The sequence below is a fragment of the Lemur catta genome, chromosome 11 (genome assembly GCF_020740605.2).
Source record: "Lemur catta isolate mLemCat1 chromosome 11, mLemCat1.pri, whole genome shotgun sequence".
NCBI lineage: Eukaryota > Metazoa > Chordata > Mammalia > Primates > Lemuridae > Lemur > Lemur catta.
The window spans coordinates 24,185,766-24,209,962 of record NC_059138.1 but is presented as its reverse complement, the minus strand read 5'-3'; the positions used below and the strand labels follow the sequence as shown (position 1 = coordinate 24,209,962).

The 24,197-nt window shown below is 38.1% G+C and overlaps 1 protein-coding gene across 1 annotated transcript; it reads left to right on the top strand.

The window, feature by feature from the left end:
* The first annotated feature begins 7,444 nt into the window (after positions 1-7,444).
* On the top strand, positions 7,445-23,524 carry HYAL4 (hyaluronidase 4). Its single transcript, XM_045564120.1, has 4 exons — positions 7,445-7,517; positions 15,259-16,263; positions 21,141-21,230; positions 22,801-23,524. Exons 2-4 carry the CDS (start codon positions 15,310-15,312, stop codon positions 23,215-23,217), a joined length of 1,461 nt encoding a protein of 486 aa, XP_045420076.1. The 5' UTR covers positions 7,445-7,517; positions 15,259-15,309; the 3' UTR covers positions 23,218-23,524.
* The last annotated feature ends 673 nt before the right edge of the window (positions 23,525-24,197 follow it).

The window sequence follows — 24,197 nt, the reverse complement described above, 5'->3', positions numbered from 1 at the left end:
AATGGGGGAGGGTGTGGTTCTTGGTCTGCAGGGATGGCCACTTCCCCCTTGGCTCCATTTGGTTGCTATGTACAGAGCCACTTTGCACACCACTGTCACAGGCATGGGTGACAGCTCAGTCTTCCAAATGCACAATGGTAGTTGAGCACTGTTTGTTTGTTATACACTGGAGACAGCCTCCTTGGGTGGGCTGACATGATACCCCTTCAAAATGTTCCTCTCTGCTGACTGCACAAAGATCTTACACAAGGTGCTCAAGACAGAACATTAATGGCCAATTCTTGTTTGTATTCAAACATCCGTTTCCATACAAGGACTTTTTGCCTCGAGAGTGCTGAGTCCAAGCACTAGGAGAAATCCACAATCCTCTTCACATTTCCATTGGTGGAAACAACTTCAGGGTTGGGCCGCTCTCCCAAAGCCTCGTTTTCATCCCCTTTGGGATAGTCTAATTTAACTCTTTCATTGGCTGAGGGCTTTGAGATGAGTACTATTAACTTTCACTCTGGGCATAAGAGAAATATAGACCTCAAGGGCATAGAGCCTTGACATTATTCTTTCACTGATGAAAACACAGTAGGAAAAAAAAATTGAGATGCTGATCAATTTCTCAGTAAATCACACTATTGCCCAGGCATATCACACAGCATGTAGTAATTGCTCAGTTTATGTTGCTTTTTATCATTATTATTTGGAACTCTACAAATGTTTATTGGTTATGCTCCACAGAATTTTTCATATCTTGAAAAGCTTTAAGGTGTGGGAAGAAAGATCCTAGCTTTTGCAGTCAGACAGCTCTGGTTTTGATTCTTGGCTCTGCCTCTTATTATCTCTGCACACTTAGGTAAATGGCCTTACCTGGCCTCAGTTTTTCTTCTGCAGAATTGATTGTGAGAGTTAAACACACATAACACATATAGCCTTAGGCCTTCCCTGCCAGAACATGTAGATATCATATATACAATTATTAATATATCCTAAATCTAAAGGCTTTGAGCCGACACCTGCTTGACTAGCACAAAATTCAGTCTTTTGATAGAAGCCCCTCCTGTTAATTTACTCTGTCTGGGAGGTCCTGTGGGTGAGGTTTGCCCACAGTCCCTTTGTTCTCATGTCCTGTCTCACCCCTAGACTGCTGATCCCTTGCTTTTCTCCCTCTCTGGCCAGTAGGAAAACTCCTCTAGAGTCAGAGATATTTCTCTCAGAAGAATAGTTAGGCCCCTACAAACAGATCACTTACATCCCAGCCTTCTCCTTCCACAGCACATTGGTACTTAGGGGGAAAGGACCAATACCAGGGACGTTCCAGAGCAGTCTCCTGCTACCATGATCCCCTGCTCCCTCCGACATTCGGGGACCTATCAGCTCAGGCCTGTTCTTCCAGACCTTTTCCAATTGGCTCTGAGGTCCCTTCAGGCCAGCCTCCTTCAGGGGATCCCACTCCCCTAGACGGGTTTGTGGATGCCTGGACACAACAGCTGAACCCAATTTGAGTTCTCTTTTGCAGACAGCCTAGGGCCATGCAAAACAAGCTGTGTGTCTGGGCATCTGTTCTGGTGTTTCAGAACATTCTATAATGGTCAAGAAACTCCTGGAACATTCTATAACAGGAAGTTGTGCTACGCAGACATATAGCGGACCTCACACTGTGCTCGAAACTTGACCTGGTCCAAAATATTCCTTAAGGCAACTAGTACCTGCCATGCAATAAACTCTCAGCGAATATAGTTCCTCTTTGTCTTCTTTGCTTAAGAACAATTTGATGTATTTTCTAGGCAGTTGACTTTAAATATATTTTGTCTTTATGCCAAGCTAACTGATGAAATCTAACACCTAAACTTGCTTGGGTCATGTTGTTACACAGAGCATCTCAGGACATGGGAGTATACTATCAATGTGGCCTACATGCTATAAGCATGACTGGAGTAATCAGAAATGCTACAAGTGGAATGTTTAATAGTTACCTGGAAGAGTCATGGGACCGCATCATGGTGGGCTCTCTACAGCTTGGACCCAACATGCTAGAGATTCTTACAAAATGTAGCAGAATAAAACCAGTTCCTTGAGTGCTGTGTGACAGAGATGCATAGGATAGGATGCTTGGATTAAGAGTATAGGGCCAAGAAAATAAATAAAAACCTTCCCCAGGACTTATAAGAAAACAGGAAGCCAACTATTTGCAAACTATATTGCAATGAAACAAAGCCTCTGCAAAGTTATATTTATATGAACTCTGAATTTTGCCAATGCAAAGAATAAGGACAATTTATAAATCCCTAAAAGGCACTGAAGGCACCAAGTGGCAATTCAAACACAGAACAGTGTAGGGTTAGACTTCATGGGAAACAGAAAACCATTGGCGTAGCAAGGATGGTGCAGCAAGAGTCAGGCAGACCTGGCCAGACCTGAGACAATTCCTTCTGTCACTTTGGCTTAAAGATTCTCACAAAATTTTTAAGAGAGAAAGTCTGTAAATTGAATTTTTTTTAAGAAGGAGCATTTATATGGTGGGTTTTTTTGTTTTGTTGCTTTTTAAAATCTTTCTTATTTTTTATTTAAATCTTTTTCAGCTTTGTCAGAGTATAAGAAATAAAATTGTATAAATTTAAGGTGTACAACCTGATGATTTGATATATGTATGTATTGTAAAATGATTATCACTGTCAAGTTAATTAATACATTAACTAAAGGTAATACAAGTTATCTTTTTCTTTTATGATGTGAACATTTAAGATCTACTCTGTTAGTAAATTTCAAGTATTCAATGTGGTATTGTTAATTACTGGCACTGTGCTGTGCATTGGATCTCCAGAACTTTTTCATCTTATAGCTGAAAGTTTGTACCCTTTGACCAACATCTCCCTATTTTCCCCACCCCCAAGCCCCTGGCAGCCACCAATCCACTCTCTGCTTCTATCAGTTTGACTTTTTTAGATTCTACTTATAAGTGAGATCATACAGTATTTGCCTTTCTCTGTCTGACTTATTTCACTTAGCGTAATGCCCTCAAGCTTCATCCATGTAAATGGGGCCCAAATACCTGAAAGCTGAAAAGCAAAAAACATTTTTTTTTTCGCCTTTGTCATTAAAAAAAAAAACCTCACCATTATTTCTAAAACTAGACAACAAATAGGTGTGAAGAAGGGCCCCCTGCTGGCCTTTTACTAGTAAGTGCGGAGTGAATTGGAGGCCTACACTAAGGGGCTTGGCCTAGCATAGGTAAACTTTCTAAAATTTCCAAGGCACTTGGCTCTCTAGTGATAACAATGCCAGGTTGTAAATAAACCTCTCATCATTAGCAGAGCCTGCTTTAATTTATCTGGCAGCTATTATCATGTGAATAGCTATCAATCAGAAATGGTAATTTGAAAAGTCATACACCTTCTATTTAATCCTGTTTTCTGAGAAGAGAATTTAGTTCCTTCAGGTCTCAATTCTACAGCTCTGAAACAACTTTTATTTAGAAGCTTAACTACACCTATGGCATTAATAATAATTGAAAGAAGTGCCCACAATTACCCATTCCTCCATAAGCAAATTCCCCCATTTGCTTTTCATATTCACCCACCAGATGGTGCTACTTCCTCACATATTCTAAAGACATTGACGGCTTCTGAAGGAAATTTTTACAGTAAGTTTTAAATACCCTGTCTTCATAATCAAATTTTCAAGCTCCTATTACTCAAGACTCTGTCATGCAATAGGAATTTTATAAATGGAAACCTGTCAATGGTAGTTGAAGAGCTAGTTGCAACACATTGAGATATTTACCTTTTAAGTCACTTGTATTTAAACCTTCCCAAGCAAGGCCGAGTGATTACAGGTAAGCTGTGGTTGTAGAAACTGTGCAATCACCAGAGCCTCTACCCTTCTACTTGCTTGGTGCCTTATTCTTAACAAGTGAAAGAGTAGGTGTGTTCCCTCGTTCCATCAACACTGCTTCATTTAAAAAAAGAAAGAAAAAGATTGCCTACAGTGATCTTAGAACTACAATTTGGCCTTTAATAAATATTTATAAAGGTCTTGCAATATTCTTTCCAAACCACAAAATGTAAGGTCATCTCTAAAAAAGAATAATCATATTTATCATGAATCTAAAAGCAACCCTGGAAAAGAAAGAGCTGAAATTAGGCAAGGGCAGGTGGCTGAGTGTGTGAATCATGTTCCTGAGGCTGTGACAGAGATGAATCCAAAATTCCATTCACTCCCTACGTTTCCTGGTCTCTTGCAATTAGATGGATTGCCTGGTCAACAAAAGCATTAATGACTAGGCATTTAACACTGAGAATTACTTTGGTTGTATTTATAAGTTTTAATATGTAGTATTCCAGTTATTATTTTTCTAATTCGTTTGAAATTGTATTCTTTAAAATTTCCATTGACCAAATTATTACTTGGGAACATAATTTTAACCTCTAAAAAACTAGGATTTTTGTGTATCCCATTTTTATTATTAATTTCTATCTTATTTCATCATAGTGAGAAATACATATATGTGTGTGTGTATGTAGGGGTGTGTGTGTGTGTGTGTGTGTGTGTGTGTATTGTATTTAGAACAGATTGTGGGAAACTAGTTGGGAAGCTATTGCAATAATCCAGGTGAGAGCCGATAGTGACCTGAACCAGAGTGGTAGCAATGGTAGAAGTCTGGGTATATTTTGAAGGTAAACTGAAAAGGACTTGCTGATGGATTAAAGGTGAGAGGAACAAGGAGTGAAGAATGACTCCAAAGGAGCTTGTTCCTGCTCCAGCCTTCACGTCCTCCTGCCAGACCATGCCCATCGGGGATGGCTTCCCGCTCCAGACTCCTGCAACCTTCCTCTGGAAGTCGGGCTCTGGCCCTGTGTGGATCGCTGGGCAGCACCAGATTGTTACCAGGAGAGTAGAGGCGCGGACGGTGAATTTTGCCCCATTCTTCCTGCCAAAAAGGAGGTCAGCTAGCTGCCTGCTGGGGGTGCCACGCACCATCTTCCTGGACAAGTTTCAAGAATTTTTAAATGTTTCTTCTTCATTGAAGAGGAGAACTTGGGATGGGGATTGGGTTCTAGAGACTTTGGTCTGAGCCGGAAAAGGGGTCTGTTTTCCACAGGGTCCTGGTCTTGCATCATGCCTGGGGCTTCCCTTTTCTCTAGGGGTGAGAGGAACCTCAAATTTTATCTTGACCCACCCTCTCTCCCTACTTGTCTATGAGGATTGGAGGTTAGTGTCTGAAGCTCAAAACTACATGTTTTTAACACTTTTTACATTTTTGGATAAAGATTGAAATAAAGTGCTGTGAGGTTTTTATAAAAACATTAAAAAATAAAATAAAATTACTATTAGATAAATCTTGGCTTTTCTATATTGGTACTCTGTGTTGCTTTCCTCTCATATAGTCTAAGTTTTTTGTCTTTTTTGCTTGTATAATAGATGTACTCATCTCTTTTTCTAGAATACTAGTTTGATTGCCACCGGCAATGGTTTACGCTATGGTTTATTTGTCCTTACCAAAATTCATGTTGAAATTTGATCCCCAGTGTGGCACTGCTGGGAGGTAAGGGCTAATGGGAGGTATTTGGGTCATGGGAATAGATTTTTCATGAATGGCGTGGTGCCTTTCTCAAGGTGGTGAGTAAGTTCTGAATCTGGTGGGACTGGATTAGTTCCCGCAGGAAGAGTGGGTTGTTATAAAAGCCAGGACACTACTCTGCTTTTGCCTCTTGGCACATGACCACCTCCCCTTTGACCTTCTCTACCACATTATGACACAGCAGGAAAGCCCTCACCAGAAGCCAGGGCCATGCACTTGAACTTCTCAGCCTGCACAGCCTTGAGTTAAATAAACATCTTTTCTTTATAAATTACCCAGCCTCAGGTGTTCTGTTATAGCAAAACTAAATGGACCAAAACACTACCATATTTTGACATTCATTTTTACTTCTAAAGAACTCTTTTTGTGTGTGTAATGTGATTGCTCCTTTTTCATAGTACTTTTGCTTTGGTTTGTAGATTCAACAGCTTCTTAAATCTCTCTGAGAATATTAATTAGATTTTTAAAATTATTTCTGTTGTTATACATTTTATTCAGTTCCATTTCCTCTTGGATCCATTGTTCCCTTTGTTAATTTCGTCTCTTTTTATACTCTGGCTTGTATCAAATGTGTGCTGATTTTTGGTCATCCATTTATATTTACAAAGGATAAGAGTAACTGAAAAATCTGTCCTAGGGATTCCGCTCGCTCCCCTCACCCCACACTTGTTTGGTTATGTTTACTCAACAGTACTCTTGCATTGAATGGGAAGATGGACTGAAGACTTTGTGAAAGAGGCTGTGGCACTTTGACAAGTAAAATTTCATCTGGACCATGTAAGTAGAAAACAGGCAGGTTGGTGGGAACCCCATAATTATCAAAGCAAGGAGAAAATTATCATGGGAAAGGAGTATAATTCCCTCCTGGGTTGAGCAGCCTTTCCTTTTTTATCCATTCCATGCCCACTGGAAAGACTCAGCCAGGAGTAGGGAATCTGTGGCCGTGGGGCCATATGTGGCCTTCTGGATCCTTGAGTGTGGCCTTTTCACTGAATCCAAATTTTACAGAACAAATCCTATGTCCATTTTAGCTCTGCTTTTGTAATTGGCCTAACATACAAACTCTGAACCCTATATAGGAAGGGCTTTCTCTATATTTGAATACCTTGGGGTCAAACGTCTCTACTGCTTGCCTACATATTGTAGGCAATCGAATGGTCTAACTGATTCTGCTGTACTGGAAGCAATATTGTAATTGCTTGCCCTGATAATTTGTCCTTTATCCACTTCCATTTTTTGGATATTAGGGGTTTTCTTTCCAATGGAAGGAACAGCTCATCTAGAGAAACTTTCTACTATGGTTTTTGTTTGTTTGTTTGTTTGTTTAATTTTTAAAAATTTCTTACTTTTTCAGGATTTGAGTCATGTCACTCCTTCTTGCTTTCAGCTTTATATTGTATTTTTTTCTAATGATATGTGCTGAAAATGGCATAGTAAATAAATACATGTGCTCAGCTCATCATCTTGAGCCCTTAGTTTCAGTAAATTCATGTTGTTTTTACTCAGGTTGGTACCTAATGCCCACTAACAGTCAATTATTCCATTGTCATCAAGCATAGCATATTAGTATCTATTTTTTTAATAATATATGTTATAGGATACAAAGCACTTGACCCATTTTTTTCTCTTTAATTTAGAAATCTTACATACACAGTTTTCTTTACCTTGCTATTTTTCAACTAAAGATTCAAAGTTTTCTTTCTTCTTTCTTATGTTGGTGAATTTAAATTGGGTATTTTCAGAAAGCCATGGTCATGTACACCAAAGTGCTTTTAAGAGAGTCTAACTTTGGTTGTAAAGAGATTTAATGCAAGCCTCCTGTATAACTCAGAGGACTGAGTCACCTCTGTAATAACATGTTTCTCTGAACTGTGACAGGGCATCCTTTGCCACTCAACCTCTGCTTTGCACCAGGTGGCAAAAGGACCAGCAGCAAACAAAAGCAAAGGTAAAATATACTTTTTTTCCTGTTTGAAAAATTTTAAAGATTGTTTTTAGAAATTAAAGAAGTTAGAAGAAAACTAATTTTAATTTCTTGGAATACCCAATTTCTTTTTTAGTCTACCTTACTTTATTTAGTTTTCAAATGCAATACTTTTCAATATGTGAGCTTGATTTTATGAACTTAGCACCCTAAAAAACACGTTTGTCACTGATGGTTACAAGTTACATTTCGGTTAACTTGTTATTTACTATAAAGTTATGTTGCTTTAATGACTCACTCAAGGCTTGCTTCATTCCTTTTTTACGTGCACAGTTTCCTGGAAAAGCAGCTTTTGCAGTATGTTGGATTATCATAACCCAATTCTTAAGTTGAGATAGCATCCATTTCACGAAGCAGGTTAGTAAACTGACTACAAATAAGCCATAGGAACACAGGGCTTTAGAAGAAAGCCACAACTTTAATATTTTTTAATAACTGATAGTTGTGAAGAATTCCTCAAGCTAACTTGTGGACATAAATATTTTCCGTTAGAGTTTAAGTGAATTTATTTGATCAAGATTTTATTTTTGCATAATCTTTAATGAAGTGTGTTTCTCATACTTCAATCTACAGTTATCATACCTACCATGGTGGGCAGTACTAGGTAACTATTATTTGGATCTAGTATTGCAGAGTTTTTAAAAAACACGCAACATTTAAAAGGGTTCAGAAAGCAGATAATTTTTGGTCAAGAAAAGAGGATTTAAATTTTCTGTCCAAATACTATTCAAGTGACTGAATATTTAGAGATAATAATGAACAGGCACACCAAAAAACAAAATCTGCAAGTAATTGGGAAGAGGATAAATAGATACACATCTGCATATACATACATATAGATAGATAGATTTAGATTTTCCAGAAAAGAAAGAATATCTACCAAAACAGTACAAGAAATATAAATCTTAAGTAATTTAACTCACTGAAGAGAAGAAAATCTTAAAGTCAAGAAATGTCCTAATAATGAGGAAAAAGATGTTTACTTCAGTACCTACATATATAAAAAATAAAGTTAAACATCTGAAAAATTATTAGTTGAATAAGATAGTTTAGGCAATAAAACTCAATTATCTCTCACTCCTCTATTGCCAGCTCTTGAGTAACTAACCTATAGCCTTTCTTATTTTCAAATCTTACATTAAAACAAAACAAAACAAAACAAAACAGGAACCTTAAAAGACAAAACTGTTGTACTGTCATCAGCATATGTTGACTTGAATTAACTTAATAATAGCTTTGATTCTCAATTTCACCTGTTACATAAAACCCTCCTTTCCATATCTCTCACGTATTCTCTCTTACATGCAACTATCTTACATAGTAAGCAGATAGAATTAGAATGACACTGGGTTGACCTGATTGTTTCAGGGCTTTCAGAATTCCTTCAATAAATGTGACACACATTAGAATCATTGTTACTTGTGATACTTTATGTATCATATAAATAGGCTGCCACTGGAGCAATGTCTAGTGTGCTGCTGATGGTAACTGGCTCCACAGAATGAGATTTTGACCTCTACTCTTTACTGGCTTCTTTACACTGCACTGAGATTTCCTTATTTTGTGTTGTAAACACACCTGGGTAGTTGGACAGAAGTCAAAGAAAACAATCAGATTCGAGAGAGGATTTACAAAAGGAAAGTCTGAGGAAGAATAAAAATAAATTAAAATAATGCCATAAACATTAAAGAATAAAAAACAAGGTCAGAAGTTGATTTTCATCAAAAAGGTATATAATTGGGTAAAATAAAATGAAATTGAAGTCCTTAAGAAAATCTAAGAAAAATGTGGAAGTTTAATTGGTAACATACAATCTTGCTTCCCAAGTTATTTAATATCAAATTAGATAAATCATCAAAACTAATATGTAGCCAAGGAAATAAAAAAGAACAACCATCTTTTTCTTATTCAATTCCTTCAAATACTTTTATCTGTTGTAACTAGTGTTACCATGTTTACAGTCAGAGGAGTCCTATGACTTTACAGCATATTTATCTACTTGCAATAAATAACATACTGGTATTATGTGTTCCATTTTGTGGTGCATAATAATACTAGTCAATTTCTTCAAGCCTACAGTTGTTTCTATTAAACACCTATTAAACTATTAACCACCATTAGTTTTCCTTTACTGTAGGGAATTAACCAACCTGTAATTAGCTCATAATACCCAAGTGTCAGAATAGAGCCTTAATTTACAGCTCTGGCTAATGGTGGTTACTTCAATTTAAAAAAAAAAATCCTTCTTATTTTCTGAAAAGGGCTTTTCTTGTTAGATTACAGAAAAGCACAGCATTTTCTCATGTGACATTATAAAAATGATCTTTGTAACAAAATCCAACTCAGATGTGACTTTCCGTAGGAAGCCATAACTGATTCCTTATGCTGTAGTCAGAATCAATTTGTGTCTTCTTTTATATATCCAAAGAACTTTCAGTTTTTTAAATTAAACTAATGGTTTTGAATTCACTACTACAGCAACATAGTACAAAATCCCAACTGAACTTGCTTCCTCCCAAAATCTCAGCCAACCCCTGCCCAGTTTTCTCACTTAGCCAGCCAATTCTCTTTCCTGGAAACAAGCAATGTAACCATTTCTTGAACATCTCTCCAGAGATATTTTTAAGTACAAAAATTATTTATATATGTGTATATACATATATATCCCTTTCTTAGAAACATGACAACATTCTATACACACCTTACTTTTTAAAAAAATTGAAGCATAGTTATAGACTAATGTAAAACACATATATATTTTAAAGAATATTTTAATATCTCATGAACGTGCATATCAAAATGAAGATATTATTATTACCTTATTATTTTTTACTGGTGCATAGTATTCCATTGTATAGAAGGCCGTGCTTTATTTAACCTTTCCCCTAAGGATGAACATTTGTTTCCACTCTTTGAAACAATGACAAGCAATGCTGCAATGAATTGCACAGAAGCAAAATTTCTAAGTGAAAGGTTTTGTGCATTGGTAATTCAGATAGAAATTTCCAATTTTCTGTTTCCACTAGGAATGTCCCCTTTCTTCATTGCAAACAGGTTGTAGTCGATTCCTGCACATTTCACTTTGCTCCAATTTCTTACCTTGCTAAAATATGTATACCTGTTCAGAGAGATGAGTGCTACTTGCAAAGACAGGCAAACCCTAGTTTCCAAGCCATTCCTGGCAGGATTGAGGCAGAATTTGAAATTAATCCATGTTTACCTCAGACGGGACAATGTGATCTGACCAAAATCTTTTGTCTCTCAAATGCTTGCCCTTCTGCTCCAGTCTTACACCCTGACATTCAGATCTAGGATCTGGACAATTCAGATCCAACTCTCCTATTTAAACATTGTTCTGGTCCTCAGGCCTGACACTGGCCTCAGCTCCCAGCCCTAGTTTCTGTGTGGTCACCCTTACTAGTATCCCCGCCCTCCTAGTCAATGGCCTGGGTCATATTTTGGTGAAGGAGAGTGTTTTAATTATAATCTTGATTATGGACATTGAAAGGACTTAACTGACATTTCACAGATCACTGGATTGTTTTTTAGTTCAAAAACTTTAATTGGAAATCTGAAGATTTAAATCAACTTATTATGTTATTTTAGGGAGCTTAGTTGAAAATAGGTTGACAGAGGGAACATTTTATTCAAAATGTGGTCCTAAGACTTTGTGTTCTTTTCCAAGAAAGCTGTTGATCTTGGCTGCAAGAAATTTCAAGTCCTAAAGGAGGATAATACGTTTAGACAAAGACTAAGTATATACTTTTTTGGAAAGACAAACACAATTTTCTCTCAGGTTGCCTTTCTTAAAAATGCAAAATGTTCTTGCTTCACAAAAAATGCAGTCTTTCACACTGAATAATAGTGAATTCACCATTAGCAAAAGTAATACTGAAACAGTCATTTTCATATATCAAAACTGAAGTTTATTTTTAAGAAGACTGGAAAGGAAGCAATTTTGTGCATTCAATAAAGCATAGCAGTCATTCATTTAGTAAGAGAGAGGACGTTTGGTATTTTGTGAGTTATACAGCGACCTTGTTTTTTTTTGTGCTTAGACAAAATTAGAAAGTGGGCTTGCTTTGTCTCATTTTATTGCGGTCTGAGAGTAAACCTGTCTGAGGTTAGCATTCTGTGACATTGTCTAATGGGAGCATTATATGGCCTAGCTGTGAGTGCTGCCAGCTTTCTCCTTTTTTTTTTTTCTTTTTAATTTATCACAAGCAACTAAGCTTCTGTGGGGAAGGAGTGATGGGGAAATAGGAATAAGTAGGGGATAGTGATCATTCATTTAGCAGGAGAGAGGGATGTTTGGTATTTTGTGGGTTGCACAGTGATCTTGTTTCTGTGCTTAAACAAAATTAAAAAGTGGCCTTGCTTTGTCTCATTTTATTGTGGTTGGAGAGTAAACTTGTCTAAATTTGACATTCTGTGAGATTGTCTAATGGGAGCATTATACAGGCCAGATGTTAGTACTGCCAGCTTTTGAATGCTGGGGCTTACTCTTTTTATTTTAAATTTATCACAAGCAACTAAGCTTTACTGGGGAAGGAGTTACAGGGGAAATAGGAATGAGGAGGGGACAGAGGCTTCTTTGCAGCTATCCACGGTGGTCCTGTCTCCCATCAGGGAACCTCCCCACCTTCTTCACGATCTCCTCCATCATCAGGAAGAAGGAATAGGACTGAGGTGAGGGCCCGGGGCCTAGTTGAGATAGGCCCCATAATTGTGCTGCTTTTGTCACAGTCCTCTGAGTGGGACAAAAAGATTAGAACTGTGACGCCAGGGTCAACGTAAGCCTTCCTCACTGTGACTCTTCCTTCCACCGGAGGAGGAGTCTGAGGAGAAAGCTACTTCCCTCTACCCTGCGGCTTTCACGGATGCGTCATTGCACTGGAAATCATTGGTCTATGGGCCTTCAAAATGTTTTCATAGAAGTTTCCCTGTTGAAGGAAGGGAACTGGTCCTTCATATATGGTCCCAGAACACATCTTGCTCCTGAGGAGAGAAAACTGGGATAAAATTTAAGGGACAAGTCCAGGTTAATCTTTTCTCACTCATCATCCCTGCCCTCAATATCTTGTCAACTCTTCCTAAAATTCTACCACTTAGAGATTTGTTTAAAGGAGCAAATCTCCCTGGGAAGATTATGGCAGAGGGAAGGGAGAAGGAAAAGGAACGGTGGTGACTCACGGTTATGTGTAGATAATTGCCCGGGTTGCTGTGCTACAACAGCCAGCTGAGATGCAGGCAGAGCTCAGCACTGGGGACTCTGATGGCATGGGGGGGGGGGGGTGAGGGAAAGGGGTCTAGCGGCGTTATGAAGTAAGGGCAGGCCTGGGGAGGTTCCCTGCTGAAGGAAAGAAGACAGAGAGACAGACAGCTACAGATTGCATGGTGGGGGAACTGATAAGTGTCTGGAAGGTGCCACGTGAGGGTTATCCTGACAGCAAGCCATGTTTTAATTAGGAGAGCGACAGAGGGTGCACCAGCCAGCACTGTGACCTGGCTGTGTGGGAAGCAGAAACCCAAGACTTACAGCAAGCAGAAGACAAGCACAGAATTTCACTTACGGATTCTGCCTGTCTTCATTCTGTTCACACATATCTTATCAGGAGCTATGCCTGCCAGCTGCCATTGAACAGGCACCTTCAGTTCTTGGAATAAGGAGAATAGTAACATTCCAGGGTAGAAGGAGAGAGTCACTTGGTAACTTTGTAATAAATGAATGAGGACGTTTTGTGGCAGTGAAGAGGGGGCTGACCAAGGAGGAAACAGTAGTCAGTTGAAAACTATGTTTTGAATAAAACCAAAAGCAGGAAGTGTTCTGGCAGAGGAGATTATTTTTGTACATATGTATAGTCTTCTGACAAGAATTTTAGACGTAAAGATAAGCTTTCCCACTCCCACTGTTAATGACCCCTTATACAAATCCATTATTCTTACCCTGGGGCAGACTATAATAAAAAACCAAAAAGAAAGGGCAGTCTTGAGTATCACAATTCTTTCACACTCATAAAATTAAATTCCCTTGAATATACTGTTCTCTCCAATCTGTAATTTAAACTTTCAGTATATTATATCATACTTCTGAGTTAATATTTTTTTATTATTATTTTTTATTTCAGGATATTATGGGGTACAAACATTTTGGTTACATGTTATGACTTTCTTACTCATCTTTGCGTTGTGGTGGAGTACAGATTTTTTCAATGGATGAAAATATATACCTCTATAGCTCTTAAAAACTGTTATTTTGTGTATATCCATTTACTCAGGACTTCTTAAATGTCTTTGAATAGAATTTTATAAACTAATCAAAATTTTTGTTTACCTCGGTGTCCCAGGCCTGAGAAATGCTATGAGGTTTGGCTGGGGACACCTGGTGGTTAAAAATGATAATGACATACAACGGGCAGCACACAGGATGGCTTTGCTAGAGGAAACGCTCAAAAGCCCCAGATTCCGTGTAAACAGCCTCTTATCAATCAGAGTTCCTGGTTGTAAGCAACTGAATCAAAATGTCCCTTACTTGAGCAGAAAAGTGCTGTCCCATCAGGACAATGTTGCCACGTAATAGTAACACCATGGACATCAGGGTCTGGATGCCCTCCTGGCTGCTCCTGGACACTGTCGCCTCTTCCAATCTCAAGACCCCACCTCAAAGTCTAGAATAGGAGACATCTAATTGGCCTGACCACTGTCATATACCAGCACCCAAACTGCAAGGAAGGCTGGGAAAGCATCTGGAAATTTTAGCTTATTTAATGTGTTCCACCCAGAAACAGACGGCGCAGAATTCACTACAGAGGAAAGGGGTCCATATCCTGGGCCCTCAGCCAAAGGACAAATGTCAGCTATAGACCCTAACCTCACTAGGCATTAGGCATATATAGGCAAATATAGGAGATTGTAAGGACTTTATGCCATCAAACCCTTTGATGAGCTCTTTGAAAAATAATTATTTTGTAGTCGTTTTACAAAAAGATGACTAAAAAGGAAACTTGACAAAGTAGTTGCTATCTTCTTCTCTCTCCTACAGTCCAAGCGCCTACCTATATTCCGGGTTCACCTTGAGTGTCTTCTCTGAGGCATTCTTTGCCACTGAATCACTTTCTCTTCCTATCTACTCCCTACCCCCACAAGAAGTAATTGCTCTAGTAAATTATCATGTGGCACTTGTTATGCATTTTTATTATTACGATTTTACATTGCCTTGCTTTCCATGTAACGTGACAATGATCAGGGAAACCTCTTCATCTCTCTAAGCCTCAGTTTCCTCATTTGTAGAATGGAAATGTAATTATAAGCCTTACACAGTTATTGTAAGATTAAACAAGATATATATTTGTAAAGCACATAAGCATAATGCCTGGGATTTGATGAGTTTTCCAAAGTGATAGTGAATATTATTTTACATCTTTATTGATCATGGGTTCCTTGAAGGCAAGGATCACAACTTATTCATTTTTTTTTCTGGACACAGGCTCTGATACTCCATGAATGTTTGTTGAATTGCACTGTGGGCCCCTGAATAGAAGTAAGGTCACTACATTTGCTTCTATACCTCAATTTATTTATAGTTCTCTGTAAGACTTTAAGTAAAATGCACTTAAAAAATATAATGTATAATAATAATATTCATTCAATAGTTGAGCCTTTTTCCTCAAAATTATCACTAATAGAAAATTAAATCTCTCCACAGGTCTTTCAAAGTGCATCAAAGCAGAAGATAACGTAAGATTTTTATCTTATCATGAAACTATTATCTGAAGGACAATTAAGGTTTTGTGTTGTTCAACCAGTACATCTCACATCATGGCTCTTTATCTTTTTTATTCTGAAGTCTATGTCTTCTCTAAAACCTGCCCGACTTCCAATTTATCAAAGGAAACCCTTTATAGCTGCTTGGAATGCTCCAACAGATCAGTGTTTGAGAAAATATAATTTAAGACTGAATTTGAAAATGTTTCAGGTGACTGGAAGCCCACTGGCCAAGGCTAGGGGGCAAAACGTCACTATATTTTATGTTAATAGATTGGGATACTATCCCTGGTATACATCAGAGGGGGTCCCCATTAATGGGGGTCTCCCTCAGAACATCAGTTTGCAAGTACATCTGGAAAAAGCTGACCAAGACATTAACTACTACATCCCTGCTGAAGATTTCAGTGGACTTGCTGTTATAGACTGGGAATACTGGCGACCACAGTGGGCCCGAAACTGGAATACAAAAGATGTCTACAGACAGAAGTCAAGAAAGCTTATTTCTGACATGCAAAGGAATGGATCAGCTACTGATATCGAATATTTAGCCAAAGCAACCTTTGAAGAAAGTGCAAAAGCTTTCATGAAGGAAACCATCAAATTGGGAATTAAGAGCCGACCCAAGGGCCTTTGGGGTTATTATTTATATCCTGATTGCCACAATTATAATATTTATGCCCCAAACTATACTGGGTCATGCCCAGAAGAGGAAGTTTTGAGGAACAATGAGCTCTCTTGGCTCTGGAATAGCAGTGCTGCTTTATATCCTTCTATTGGTGTCAGGAAATCCCTTGGAGACAGTGAAAACATTTTGCGCTTCTCACAATTTCGGGTGCACGAATCTATGAGGATCTCCACCATGACGTGCCACGATTATGCTCTGCCTGTGTTTGTCTACACAAGGCTAGGGTACAGAGATGAGCCTTTATTTTTTCTTTCTAAGGTAAGAAGCTCCTTGCCCAATGGTGGAGGATTTCCTCCCTACCTCTAAAAGAGACATATCTTGGTTAATTATGGTCTTTGAAGAATTGATTCCAATTAATGGTCTGTTAGCTAGAAACATAATTCTTCCTTGAGTAGTCAACCACTTAGATTCTTCATTTATGCAGACTAAATTTTGATTATATTATTTTATTGTTATTCTTTTAAGCAACAAAGTAAGGCAGGAAGGAGTCAAAGTGAGATACCAGGAACTACTACACTTCCTGCCCCCCAACTTTGATTGTACTTCCTTATAATCAGACATAATAAAACTTCTATCTTTAAACTTTAACCTAGGGATATAAAACCATCTACTTGTGACTTAAGTATTGAATTTAGAAATTCACCCCATTTAGAGGGTTATTGAAATGACTGGCAGTGAACACGTTAGAAAATCAGAAAGCATGTTTTAAAATGGAGTCATTAGCTCATATATGCAGAAGTGAAATTGGCAATATTTCTTTTTGGCCTCACCATCTGAAATGTGAAGGAAAAAATGCATATTACCACCTTCAAAAAAAGGTATAAGGAAGGTAAAACAATGTGAATATACCTAACTCTACTGAACTGTACACTTAAAAATGACTAAAATGATAAATTTTAGGTTATGTGTTTTTTATGATAATTAAAAAATTTTTTAAAAATTTTAAAAATATATGAGGGAGTTTGCAAATCTGTTAAAAGTAGAAGAGTCTATAGATTTAGCCGTCTGGATTATTACTGCCTCTATGAGCACAACTAATGGAAAGTGGACAAGGGAGGAGTGAATTTCTAAATTCAATACTTAAGTCACAAGTAGATGGCTTTATATCCCTAGGTTAAAGTTTAAAGATAGAAGTTTTATTATGTCTGATTATTTTTACTCAACCTATATATGTTGCCAGAGACCTCATATAAACCATGAGGGGAACTTTTTAAATTACTCTTTTAAAGGTGACCTTTCAGCTAGATTTTCTCTCCCTTCTTCTCTCTTTGATAGTCTAGCCACTTAAATGGATACTTCTAGGGAAAGCAGTTGGTACTCTAACCTTTGGATTTGGGTAATTATGTGTAAACTTTCTACATTGAGAAGACTTGAGGCTTATTCTGGCTTTCACATTTATGATGCAGTGGTGTTTTAAGATATTACTAGATACTAGGGGCTTAATGTATTTTAATGGGGGCATTGCTTCTTCTCCACCATTAGAAATTTCAATTCATCAGCACATGTTAAAATAACAAAGATATTCTGAGTGTAAGGCATGCCAATTAGGAGGCTTAGGAAGGAGGGCTCTACTCTGACCCACAGTATCTGTGGAACATACACAGAGTAGAGTGTATTCACAGAGGGAGAAATGGCACATATGTAGGAAGTATGGTAACTGCTCTGCCTCGGACACCATTCATGAGATGAGAAAGGAAAAAAGTCTTTATTGTGAATTGATATTTGTACTACCCAGAAAAATCAGTGATAAACAGTTGAATGAAGAATGACAGGAAATCAATACTATGTGGAAGGTTTAAAAAAGTCATCTAAATATTTACAAAATAATTTTGACTCTAGAATTGAAAGTTAAACACCAGCTTATATTTTTTCTGTATTTGACCAAATATTTTCCTTTCTTTAGTGATAGTAAATATATTTTTGGAAAAAACAATGAACATTTTTTTTTTTTAATTTGAGATAGGGTCTTACTCTGTTACCCAGGCTGGACTGCAGTGGTGCAGTCATAGCTCACTGCAACCTTGCACTCCTAAGCTTAAGCAATCCTCCCACTTCAGCCTCCTGAGTAGCTAGGACTATAGGCATGTAGCACCATGCCAGGATAATTTTTAAACGTTTTTGTAGATATAGGTCTTGCTATGCTAATCAGTCTGGTCTCCAACTCCTGGGCTCAAGGGATCCTCCTGCCTCGGCCTCCCAAAATGTTAAGATTACAGGTGTGAGCCACCATGTCTGGGCAGAAACCATAAACTTTAAGGGGCAACATATCCATTTCAAAAGATTAATTTAGATTACTAGTACATTCTGCACATTCTGTAAACTTGAGGTAAGCTTCTTTCTCAAGGGGCTATAGCTTCAGAAATACTTCTCTTTTTCTCAGGAAAAAAGGAACAACAGTTTGGGTCTCATCCTATTCTGCACCTTTTCCTTTGTGAATGACAAGCTATTCCCAAGTGTTTTAAACCATCAAAGTACCCACCATTGTACCCTAAATGACTACTAATGGCTTCCATTTCTTACTTGCCCAACAATGTCTGCATTTTAGAACACACGTACATACAGTTAAGATTAGAAAAAGCATTTGTCAGTGAGTAGCAAATCTCTTAACCTCCCTGGACCTCAGTGCTTCAGTGTCTTAATGTACAAAATGGGACAGTATTACCTGCCCTACTTACCTGGCAGAAGTATTATGAAAATCAAATGAGAAAATGCATATGACAATTTAAAGCACTACAGAAATATGTGTGATGTAGCTATCACTTTTTACAGATATCAAAGCCTTAAACTTAAACACGGGCTATCTAAGAATGGAAGCTCAGGCAGCAGCCATGGCTTGGGAGAATAACACGAAGGCAGTAAAACCTCATGTCATACATAAGATGCCTACACTACCTGCATGTAAATGCAACCTAGGTATAACCTGATGCTATGCTTTTAAAAAACAACATAAGGAGTTTTTTTGACTGTGGATTTAAAGATGTTTATCCCTGCAATTGATTAATGCTCTCTCTGGTAAGGCACAAAGGGAGCTCATTAGTAATGCTCCAGCTCCCCACAGTGGGCATCTTGCTGACATGCACTCTGGTAAGCACCAAGGACTGAACCCACGTGTGGAGAGTGAGTCCTCTGATTACCCCACCCTCTGCTTCTGAAACCTTGATTCGAGCCTGAGGATCCTGGGTACAGGCAAGGCAGCCCTACACCATGCTGGGACCTGGGAGGTTCGTTTTCACTACATCTGCTTTGTTCCTTTATTTCTCCTTTCATGGGCACCATCTATGTGGCTTACGATCTCAGGTGGTCTCAACCCACTCCTAGAGGCTTCCCTTACTGGGTAATGAATGCCCTTGCTTTTCTGACCCCCCAAACAGAGCTGCTTTGTGATTCATTCAGCACCCTCCTCTCTGCTGGTGACAGTGAACTAATTTGGTGAGAAACTAATTTGAGAACTAATTTGGAAGAAACTAATACTAGCCTCACAAGGTCTGGCTTTCACCACAAACATCTGTAGCTTTCATACTTGCTGAATATGTATCAGTAACCTGAAAATACAAAATGTAAATGCTGTGTCCCCTCCTCCTTTGATGGCAATGCCTTAACCCAAAGGAAGGCTGTTGGGGATTTCTGCCCCTCTGATCACACCATGTGAATATCACATGTCTGGATTCAGGGAAGTTTCAAAGTGAGTGGAGTGAGAAATTAACCAAAAGAGGCAACGGACATGGACCTAGCAGAGTGTGCAGTCTGGGTGCTGCATGGATGGCTCCTTCTCTGTCCCTATTCCCTTTGACAATTTTCACAATCCTTTTGTTTACACTAGCTTATCTGAGCCTCACAAAACCTCCACACACTCCTGTCATGTCAGCTCTGACCTGTATGACAGATACCGTGGTCATAGGGAATGAAAATGGATGTGAATCTGAAAGGGAAATTAGTTAAACCCCAAATCTCTTTTGTTTTTAGAAAGTTACCAGAGAATACCCCCCCCAAAACTTAAAAACTCAACTTGTAAAACTTTTGAGAATTAGACTATAAAAATGTCAGATAAGGAGAATTATCTCTCAGATATCATTATTGATATAAATTACCCAAGGCAAAATACAGTTTAAAGTTCTGCTTTTTTTTTCTACCAAATCACCCAATTGCATTTTCCAGCATGTCCCAGTGAAAATTCAACCTTGGAGTAGCAGAATGTATTGTAATTTAAAAAACTAGGAAACCAACTACATTTAACTCTTAATTTCCCCATGAAACAGCCTCTATCTGTGTTAATCTTTAAACATTAAAACAATAATCCTTTAAGATTACAAAACCAAAATTCCCACTGCTGAAATCTTGCTTTCACATATCTTAATCATACTGGGGAAAATCTCAGTGGCTTTATCATGGGTGTATGACTCAAAAATGAAGTCCATTAAATCAGGTACTTTGAAATTAAACACAGGTAATTTTAGAAACCAAATATAAAGGCTGGGCCAAATCAGGGCCTGCAAGCCCTTACCACTGTTTCTTTGCCAGGCCTTGGAATTGAAATGACACAAAACCATTCAAGTCACTGCAGAAGTGAAATTCCACAGGGGCATGTTGCAAAATGAAAAACGAACATGGTTAAGAGGATTGCATTTGCAGCAGGAAAACTTTTGGATTGAACCCATGAACTCGAATAAGAAAATCGCTCAAATTTGCTTTTTGTCTAAAATCATTTCCATAGTCTCAAATAAATATAAAATAAACAGCAAGTAATAAGTCATTAGCAAAAAAACATAAAGCAAGAAATGTGCATTAAAATGATACATAACATAACTACATTTAAGAATATGTTTCAATATCAAATGACAAATTTCAATAATGCTAAAACCGCAATTACTTTTGCACCAACCTAATAATATCCTCCATGGCAAAATGTAAATTGTTCTTTAAAAATATTTATATGTTTTTTGTATATGATTATAGAGTGTGATTTAAACATTGGTTCATGCAACATGTATGTTACTCTAAAAAAGTGGAGAGTAGTCTCTAATGGAGTATGTGAGCTCAGTTCCAGCCCTGTTATACTGAACTCAGCTTCTAATTCTAATCCCTGGTAGCTTGTTTTACATTCAAATTAACAATGAACTCTTCCCTCTTCCTTCTAGCAAGATCTAGTCAGTACCATAGGAGAAAGTGCTGCCTTGGGTGCTGCAGGCATTGTTATTTGGGGAGACATGAATTTAACTTCATCTGAGGTAAGTCAGTGCCTTGAAGGTATATTGAATGTTTTTTTAAAGTACTTACTCTTTTTCCTTGTAGCACTCACTCTAATCAAAGCTATCATGGCCCCCATGGTAAACCAGCTTTAGAATAAAAGTCCAAATTAGTGCCTGATACACAGGAAGGGCTCAATAAACACTGTTAACTTTTGTAAAGATAGTTATCATAACACCACATTTGTTGAATATTTACTATGTGCTGCGACTGTGCTAAGAGATTTTTTGTTTATCATTTGTTCACTTACTGGTGCCATGAGATAGTGACTATCATCTTTATTTACAGATGAGGAAACAAGAGATGAAACCTACCTAGTTTAACAGCTAGTTAGGCTAGTTAGTGGAGAAGCTGACATTTACCATACACAGTTTGACACTGGAGCCCTTGCATTTAACCACTACATAAAACATGTTACGGTCTAGCTTGAGAAGTAGAAACAGGTGGTAACTTCTTAATCTCCACGCTGAAGTTATTCTTTTCTCAGCAGAGAAATTAGCTGAAAATTAAAAGCATTTAAAATAAGATTTATATGTCTCTTTAAATTTCTCCCAGCTGAGATATTTACTCCAAGAAATCTTCCTAGTTTTCCACAATTCACATTAATCACAATCCCTTCTGCATTTCCAGATGTCATTTGTTTATATCGCTATAGTGTAACACATTTTAGCTTGAATTATAAAACTGGTACCCTCAACATTTTTTGTTAAATTGAATTTTTTGCAAGTCCATGATGATTTGATAGTATTCTTAGAATTTCACAAGCTCAATTTGTTGCTACTGAGATATCACTCATGAAACTATTTATGACTAAGTCCACTTATGAGAATTAGGTAGAAACCAAGAGGATCAATTTCTGACTTTCCAGCTGTGATATTTCCACTTTTGTCCCCATGTGGCTGGTGAGAATAGCTTCATCAGGAAGTTGGGTGCATGACTCAGGTGGCCTTTATTTGGAACACATAATAAGAACCACACACACAAAAATTACCTAATCCCTCACAGGCTTTTTTGTGTTTGAATTGTATATAGAAGTGTAGGACCCAGGACAGTTGATACTTGAGCATAATTATCAGAAAAATTCAGAAGGTTACAGGTTGATATTCAACAATAAATGGTAAAATATTATGATTCAGGTTCTAACACACCATGAATGGCACAACATACAAGGTGGCCTGAGGACAGCAGCTCTGGAATGATTTTTAATTTGGGTTTGCTCCTCTCCTTTTCATACTCATTAACTTGGGAGCTAACGGGGGGAAGCTGTAAGCTGGTGGAAGTCAAGGTCTCATATGTTGATTCGGGGGCCCATTTGCAAGTTCGGTTGCTTAGTATCACTGTAACATATTGTCCATCTCTTGTCCCTTAGACCTCACCCCTTTCTGATCTGGGACCCCCATGTTACACTGCCTGGGAGCTTAAGAGTTCACCAACTGAAATCAAGCCATTAGATTTCAATCAAGTCCAAAAAGCTGCCTTGTGGGCCTGGAAGCTCTAACCCTATCAGTACCAGAAGAAACACTAAAATCCATTTTTTCCCTACATGTCTAGGGTAACTGTACAAAGGTGAAGCAGTTTGTGAGTTCCGATTTAGGGAGCTACATAGTCAACGTGACCAGAGCTGCTGAGGTGTGCAGCCTTCACCTCTGCAGGAATAATGGGAGGTGCGTAAGGAAGACGTGGAAAGCTCCCAATTATCTTCACTTGAACCCTGCAAGTTACCACATAAAGGCCTCTGAGGATGGGGAATTTACTGTGAAAGGAAAAGCATCCGACGCAGACCTGGCAGTGATGGCGGAGAAATTTTCCTGTCATTGTTATCAGGGATACGAAGGAGCTGACTGCAGAGAAATGAAGACGGCTGACGGCTGCTCTGGGGTTTTCCCTTTTTCTGGCTCACTGATAACACTATGTCTGCTGGTTTTAGCAGGATATGGGAACATTTCGTTGTGGGATAATTGCGTTTAAAGGGAAGTGTGTGGTCTCTAGAATATTCAGCTAGGAAAGAGATGAAACTTATGATTTTTTTTCTCTCACGAATTCCACTGAGAGGTACTACAAGTGGACATTATTAATGTCACTTAACATAAACAGAAACCTGTTATTTGCTTCCAGTTTGGCCAAGAAACCAGATCCAGGGATGAAATCAATATACTCTTCTTCCTTACTGAAATGTTTAAGTTGGATTTAAACTAAAGCGGTATATTTTAATCTTTGTAAGAGTGTACATACATGAAAATGTACATATGAATATTAAATTATTGATTTCAAAGACCATTTTCCCAGCTAGCAATTTATTTAAGGACAGATTACTAAGTAATCATCTGATTAACAGAAGGAGTCACCTCAGGCCGTGACTGGTAAACTCATCCACCAAAGAGGACCAAAGGCACCATTTTTGTTTCGGCCTCAGGTTCACACTAGGCTTCTGCTTCCCACCTGGACTTAATGAGTATAGAACTATCCTTGATGTGGCTTCTCATGAGGGGCCAGGGGCTGAGGCTAGAGGAGCTGTTCCCAACTCATTGCAAAGGCATCTATTCCAATATGGTGCCTTTCTTACCCACTGTAAGTCCTTCCCTCACAGACCCTGGCAGCCTGAATAACACAGAAGCTTTGGGATAATATTCATGCTTACTTAAGCTGACACTGCTACAGATCCAGAAACTGGAGCCTTGTTAATAAAAATGCTGTTGGTGACTTTCGCAAGCAAAAATTGTTATTTGTAAAAAGATTTAATAAATGACATTTAAGGGACCCAGAAGTGCTATTGAAAAGGGGTCCTATGAGAAATGTTAGTTATTTTTACCTCCCCCAATCCTGCATATTAGTTTTGAGTAGTGGATTTAGAATCATTTTGAATCTAATCTGAATCATAGTTTTACTACCTATACGGTTGTGTGACCCTGGGCAAGTTATTTATAGTCCCCATTTTGTCATCTGTAAAT

Coding starts and splice junctions, on each gene's coding strand:
- HYAL4 (XM_045564120.1), top strand. CDS start 15,310: ATGAAACTATTATCTGAAGGACAATTAAGGTTTTGTGTTGTTCAACCA. Junction 16,264..21,140: donor CTTTATTTTTTCTTTCTAAG/GTAAGAAGCTCC, acceptor TCTTCCTTCTAG/CAAGATCTAGTCAGTACCAT. Junction 21,231..22,800: donor TGAATTTAACTTCATCTGAG/GTAAGTCAGTGC, acceptor CTACATGTCTAG/GGTAACTGTACAAAGGTGAA.